The following is a 7,553-nucleotide window of genomic DNA, read 5'->3' on the forward strand; positions in this document are numbered from 1 at the left end:
TAAGAAAGCAATCTGTAAGATTATGTAACTAGCCTTTCAACTTCTGTTATATTAAATCTTTTTATTCTGTTATATTAAATATTTCAACTTCTGTTATATTAAATATTTCAACTTCTGTTATATTAAAATGTAACTAGCCTTTCAACTTCTGTTCTTGAAGTATTATTTTTGTTGTGATAATTTTGTTCTTATTTATGGCCTTGATGGTACAAAAAAAGTGTGTATCTTTATTCAAGCTTTAAAGCTGAATTTTGTGCCTGCAAGACCTAAATTTCCATTTTTCCCTTTTAGCTGTGGCTACAGCTGTCATTTTTCCACAGTAATGAAAGAAAGAACATGAAATGTTCTCTCTGAAATGGAGACATGCAAGAATCAAATTTAAGGCTTTTTCAATAGCAGTGGCAAAACCCCATTGTCTTATTTCAGTACTCTAAGATGTTGATATGTCTTTTCAGTCAAAGAAGCAAAAAAAGCGCCATAGTTCACCAAGTAGTAAGAAGCTGTCATACTAAATGGCAAAAGATTGTAAATACCAAGAGTTTCCATGAGGCTGGTAGGGTTGGTTGGTTGTTTTCCAGGTCAAATGGCAACAATTACTTATACAGAAAATGCTTTTTTTTGTTCATAGGATGGAATGCGTCCGCTCAGCAGCAGTCGAACTGTGGAAAGCAGCAACAGTAAATCAAAGACAGAGTTGGGTGTTTCAAGAGTTAAATCTTTTCTTCCAGTTCCTAGAAGTAAAGTCACCCAGCCTTCTCAGAATACTAAAAAAAGCAGCAGCAGTAATACAAGGCAAATAGAGGCAGATAATAAGGCAAAAAGAGAGATTTGGAATTTGCACAAAAAAGAACAAATAGAAAAATCTAATAAATAAACCTGCCTACCATAAAATTTTTGATGATCTTATAATTTCTATTGCAAAGAACCAAGTACTCAAATATGTAAATATTTTTTGAAAATAAACTGTTTCCCTGTAATGTAAAGTTTGTACAGGACCACGTTTATTTCTTATGTAAATCAGCTGGAAATTATATTGACTTAAACTTCAGAAATGGGCAGTTTTGCCACCTTCATAGGTGGTTTGTTTGGTTTTTTTTCTTCTTTTATTATGAAAATTACTTGTTTAAATGATAATATTCAGGGGTGTTACCACAGGATTCTGTTTGTGTATATACTGTACATAAATATATTCTATCAAGTTCACATGTTAAACTGCATTCAGATGAGTTGCACAATATGTACAGCAATGGCTTCAAGCTATTGTTCGTGCATTTTAAAGACATGTTTTTATCTTCACTTAACGAAAAATTAATGGAATGTGGCAATAACTAAAATGATTGGAAATGCAGATCAATTACTTTCAGCTACAAGCCATATTAAATACTTTGATTTCCCCATCATCTGCCTGCTGAATTTTGATCTTGTTTCTCTCAAGCTTCTCTTCATCTAAAATGTCATGAATTTTCGTTATAACTTCTATCTTTTAAAAAAGGAAAGAGATTGAGAAATTAAAATGCAATAAAAGTTATTTTTCTCAGACTCTTATTCTTTAATAGAATTGAAGAAAATGGGATCATTTATTAACTTTGTTTTTCTTGTATACTGTAAAAACTTTTATATACTTCATCAGTGTTTTAAAAGGATCTGAGAAATAATAGTGTTTTACAGAAACAGATTTTACTGAAAAGGAGTTTGAGCACAAGCTGAACTACAGTATTATCAGAGATAATGTAGTAGCGATAACACGAGTTCCTATGTAATTATCAATTTCTATTGTGGATTTAAGATGTAATTGCTGTGAAATGATACTTGAGCTGCAGCTAAAATTCTTTATAATTCCCCCCCACCCCCTACTACAGAGGTAGAGCACGTTCACACATAGAGGGAGAGTTTCTACAGGGGGATTATGCCCCCGGTCTCTGCAGTAGCTGCAGTTACACGCTTGTGAAGTGTAGTAATGTGGAAACGCTCCCTGCCCAGACACCTCGGCTGGCTGGCGGAGCAAAGCGCGGAGTTTTCTTGAGATCAAACTGCCAGGAGATGGTTTTGAGAGCTATGAACAGCAACATGGTCATGCCTATACTTTCCAACGTAGTGTTTTTCTCAAATTCAGCCTGGAAAAGGAAAGGATTACCTGTTTCCTAACGCTTCACCTTTGTACGTAAAACAGTCATCCCAAACTCATGTCAATAAAACTTTTGTACTGTATATTGTCTTTCTGTCCCTTAGTTTGTACGTGTGTGTTATCTCTATCGATATAGAATATTAGAAGCTTATTTCTGTAATCATTTTCCGCACAACATATTTAGAAAGTATCTTGTCTTTTGGTAATTGCTTTTTTATTAAAACTTCAATTTGTTGTGTGATAGTAACATATAACTGAATACTGGTGATTTCTATAGAAGTTGATTTTTTTTTTTTTTTTTCTGTAATTTTTGGTGCTGAAAAATGGATGCTACTTTTGCAGTTGGTTCTTAACAGAATGAGTCAGCCGGGAACTGCTGGAGGTCAGAGCAACAGGTCTCAGCAATTAGGATCCCTTATGCGCTGAAGCGGTGTCAACAGCAGTACGGCAGCTTGTGTGAGAAGCTCAGGCATGGATTTTGTGGTGAGGAGGAACGTAAAATGGAAAATGTTTTTTGTAGCGATCACACAAGTTGCAACATCAGGATTTGTAATCACAATAAATCGAACATTTTTAAAAAGAGATATAAGAAATGAAAGGTCCTGATATACTTCTAAGCTAGGTTCGTTTTACATTGAAAATGCACCTTGGAAATGTCAGCCCTCATTTAGATCAAGAGTTAGCAGTGTGTTTCTGTGTGGGAAGATCTTAGGCACAGTATCCTATAGCATGTTTTGAGATATATTTTAAGACTGTATATTGTCTGTGAGAATGGAAAGTCTTCTTGCTGTACTTTGACTGAAAATCTGCAGAGGGCAGAGTAACTTTGATCATCTGTTCACGGTTTGAAAGTTAGGTCTCTTGCTAAATTTAGCATTGCCTTTCAGTGCCCTCATTATCTTTCTTTTCAGCCTGCTGTCCTAATCTCTGTCCATCTGCATCTTTTACCTGGTTGATTTCCATCTGCTGTCGTTTTTTTTGGGTCTGTCTTTCAGTTCAACACAGTCTGTGATCTTCATACATCTTTATAATCACACAGTGTTTTGCAGATCTCTTTATCTCTAAGATAATCTTATCTTTGGTAGTAACTATTAAGCTCTCTTGTTAGGTCATATCAGTTCCTGCCCCCAAATATTGAATGCTATATAACCATAAAATAGTTTGTGTGCGAACATAGCGGCTTCTCCGTTGGTTTACCATTGGGATAGTGGCAAGAATGTGCAGAAGCAAGGCCGAGGCTCTGGTCAGGAGTTCGGGGCTTCATTGTATCTTCAGGTTCTTCCTGTGATGCTACAAACAGCACTGCTTGTGCACGACTCGTAGTATCAACTACTCTCATTTTGGGTTAGAAATGGGCAAAATGCTTTTTCTTCATTCCTTCCTGTGTCTTAAGCAAAGAGGTTTTAAGTGTGCTCTCTGTGGTGGACCACGCTGCTCCGTGCTGCACGCCGCTCCCATCCATTACCCTTTCTGTGTAAAGAAGCAAGGTAAGTGAAGAGAGAGAACCTGTCCGCATGGAGAGGTGTCTCAGGAAGGGGTGTCTCAGGGGAGCTTCTAAGGTTGCATCCTTTCCCCAGGCCACTAGGTCAGTAAAAGACTTTAGCCCCTCTCTGACTACATTACACTCCTTATACACAGCTCAGCCTCTTCACCAGAGGAACCCTAAACATTCCAGCCCTCCAGGTCACTTCTGAAAATAGAAGCTTTCAGCATGTCTCCTGTGATTCTTATTTCTTGACAAAGAACTTGGAATATGTTCCTTAGAAGAATGTCTTGAGTCCATCAGACAATATTTAAGCTCAGTTACTTAGTGCTGAGCATGAGCTGCAAAATGAAAAGTGTGCCAAAACCTGCTCCATCATTCAACCAAGGCAGCAACATTCATAAAAAATAAAAAAAAAGAAAAAAGAAAAGAGCAAAACCAGAGAGCCTGAATTTCTGAGGCATGTCTCTTCCCATAATACAGCTCAAGTGATTTACAAAACAAATCAAAACCCTCCAGCTTTCTGGGAAAACCGGAGAAGCAGAATAACCTCTACAGGTAGGAAATGTTTGTGGAAGGAGCCAATCTGAAGAAAGGATGAGGGACAATTTCCCGGTGCTAACTGGCTAAAGTGACGATTATGGTGTTCAAACCGTAATTAAGAGACTTTAGAATTCCCAGGTGGGCTGTTCTTACAGAAACCTGAAGTCAAAGTGACAGTTGAGTGGGCACGCGGTGTGTTTGTACTGAGCTGTAGCAAAGGCAGGCTCAGAAGGTGGAAGGTTTTGCACAGAGTTAAGGTATCGGAAAGAAAGGACTTTTAATTCTGAGGATTTAGAGGTACAGAAGAAGGTCTGGGAGAAGGGAAATACTTCCTTAGCACAGTGGTAGTCCAGCTGTAGTTTGGCTAATATTAGCTGAAAAAGGAGCTGGGATGTGTTCCCTGTGTCACGCAGTGTCACCCAGGCTTAGGAGAGAGCAGGGCACAAGTGAGTAGCGGGTCCGGGCGGCGGCACGGTCCTTTTCCAGCTGTAATGGTTGGTTGCATCAAATTCACAGGCTCATCACAGATGGATCAGCAGTAATTGTAGGCCCCTGAACATATTGGTGTGACCAAAATTCGGTTTTATACAGTACATTTAAACGGTTTGGGGAGAGGAAACTAAGAAAACCTATTCACCCGTTAAAGCTTTGATCATGAGAATGAACCCGTTCAGGAAGAAAACCAGCAAGAAAGTTAGACATCACTTGAAAACATCCAGTTGCATTTACAAGGGTTGTATTTTGAGGCTGAAGTAAGTCCTGGTGAATAAAATTAGTAGTAATATTGTTTATCCTAGGAAGAGGAAATTGTTTTTGGAGAACATGAAGGTTTTTAAAGGAAATGTGTTACTGTATTGCCTTGCACCTTGCTTAATTTGCAAGATTTTTAGGCAGCAATTAACTGTCCGTTAATGACCAATTGTACATACGGTTCTAAAGTGCTTTTTCTTTTCCAAATGTTAAATCACAGCATTGTTGATAGATCTATGTGAGAGAGAAGATCTCTTAGCTGACAGATAAGAGAGATAAGGTCTCTTAGATAAGGGAGATAAGATCAATTAGATCTCTACCATAAATGGTAGAGCTAAAATACCAAGTCTATATCGGAAAGAGGAGAAAAGAATTACCAGAACACTCTTTATACTGAACTGACTTCCAACAATTAATGCCAGTTCAGAATTTATCTTAATGTGGGGAAACGTTTTAAAAGGCATCTTTGCCAAGAGCTGCCACATTTCAGCGAAATAAACCTGTTGCCTGAGCAGGGTAGCATCCAAGAAGTGCAGAGGCCATTGGATGTTTAGTGACACTGATCATGGTGTAACATGCTGAGGGATGTGAGGCTTGTGGAAATAGAGAAGGTGGATCTTAGGAAAGACTTTGGAAAAAGGTATGTAATGTGTAAAGTACTAAAGCTAGTAAGACACCAGTTAAGCAACTGTGAAAGCAAAACTGGTTTTTGGAAGAACAGCAAGCTTGTTTGACTCCAGTGAGATATTGAGCATATAGTTTTGTTTTATCAAATGTATGTGAACTGAAGCACATGAAAAGAAAAATGCTCTTTGAATACGGCTCAGCCTGTGTTTATGAAGGTAATTGTTCTTTTCTTCCACTGTGCTTGGGTTATGGCCTCATTTTATTTATATACATATATTTTTTTTTAAACTCTGATGCTTCATTTTCCACCATGAACAGCAGGTGCAACTTCCCAGCTTAGGGCCGCTTTATCCCACCGAACACTTACTCGAGAAGGCAACGTGCTCTCCTCAGCCTTTGCTGGGGAGCAGGTGGGGTCCTCTCCTCATCAGGGCAGCCGGTACTGAATTACCTCCGGTTCCAGCCTGAACACCACAGCGGCTGAAGCAGTACTTGTGCACTGAAAGAAGTAGCTCGTTCTTCTCCGACCTTTGCCCACTTGCCCTTGGAGGGCAGAGAGAGAAGCATTTCTGCAGCATCTTGCCTGGGCTTCCTGGGGCAGGCAGCGTGGTGGGAGCCGGGGAGGGATGGCACAAGCTGTTTCACTAAATGTTGTGCTACAGGGGGGGGGCCCTCAGCTGCCATTTCTGCCTTCAAAGTGCTCCTAATGAGTGCTTGTATCGGCAGCTTCCACGGGTGTCCCATCAGCTTACATGGTCCTGCTGTATCTACCTTTTCCTTTCTTGACGTGTCTCCTTGTCTGCTCAGTTCAACTTGCCTCTCTCTCTAACGACGCCCCTAAAAAAATTACCTCCAGTAATTGTGCAAGCTTTGAAGCGCACGCCGATTCTGATGACACAGTGGTTCTTTTCTGCTGATCTTTCCGTATCATCTTGTTTATTTAGATAATAAGCTCTCCCACATGGTATGTCTGCTACTCTGAGCAACATCCTGAAAAAGAGAGATCCTTGGCGTTCCTCCTTGGGCTTCAGCACGCTGCAGCAGCCCTGGCCTCCCAGCCAGGTGTGGCTGCATACACTGTGAAGACTCGTATAAACTGAGAGCTGGCTCCGTGGGAAAAGCGATAGAGCAGGAGGTGAACAGTTTGAGGGGGTAGGGGGACTGAAGATGGGATTCAGAAGTGATGCTGCTTCAATATACAGTTGGTTTTCAGCTGTTGCAGAGCTTAGCGGCAGAGAAATGGTGACATGGCAAAACTGAGCCTCAAGGGTATCCAGAACTGTCAGCAACAGGCATTGCTTTATGAAGAAAGCCGGGCAAAGCAAGGAGCCATCCATGCAGAGAGGAAGGAAAGCAACCCAAGTCCTAGACGTAGAAGATAGACACGACTGAAAATACAGTAGGAAGGACAAGGCAGGAAAAAATATAAGAATGAAAAAGTGTAGTTGCAGAGGAATTCTGTAACGAGGAACAGAAAGCACGTAGTGTGGGACTAAGCTAGAGGAAAACTAGAACAGGACAGGGTGAGCAGCTGCTCCAGAGCGAGCACTGACCCAGCAGCACCCCGACTGGCTCCGGAGCACAGGACTCGGCTCAGCGGGATGCTGTCCCAGGCTAGCAGCAAAGCTGCTGCTGCTACGCGATGCCTAAACGAGTTTATTTTCAAGATTCGCATGTGCTGCTCTTTGCAGCTTTAGAGCCCAAGTGGTGGAAGAGCTATAAAGCTCATTTAAAACCACTGTTGGTCAGGCACACGAGTGGTGGTGCTGCTAGCCAGCTGGTAGCAGCGGCCGTGAGAAGGCTCTTTGTAGCGCCCTTCCTCTGCCAAGCTGCTGCCCGGCGGAGCAAAGGAGGCTGCGAGGGACGGGCGGGCGAGGAGCGTGCGGAGGGAGGCGGCAGCCGAACCCCGCAGCACCACCTAGTGCCCCCGGCCCCGCCTGTTCGCAGTTACTCTGGTGATAAAGAGAATATTTATTCAAAACTATAGTCACCTGTTCGGAGAGGCAGCAATGACTGCAATGGAAG

General features: G+C 41.3%; 1 protein-coding gene across 1 annotated transcript in view; it reads left to right on the forward strand.

Annotated features, from left to right (window-relative positions):
- The window catches only part of CTTNBP2 (cortactin binding protein 2), a 91,042-nt gene extending 88,834 nt beyond the window's left edge, over positions 1-2,208 (forward strand). The window contains exon 23 of the mRNA XM_056341328.1: positions 629-2,208. Within this exon, the coding sequence (XP_056197303.1) occupies positions 629-874 (246 nt within the window). The 3' untranslated portion in view covers positions 875-2,208. The remainder of the gene's footprint in view (positions 1-628) is intronic.
- Positions 2,209-7,553: the final 5,345 nt, after the last annotated feature.

Source organism: Falco biarmicus, chromosome 5 (genome assembly GCF_023638135.1).
Source record: "Falco biarmicus isolate bFalBia1 chromosome 5, bFalBia1.pri, whole genome shotgun sequence".
Classification (NCBI taxonomy): Eukaryota; Metazoa; Chordata; class Aves; order Falconiformes; family Falconidae; genus Falco; species Falco biarmicus.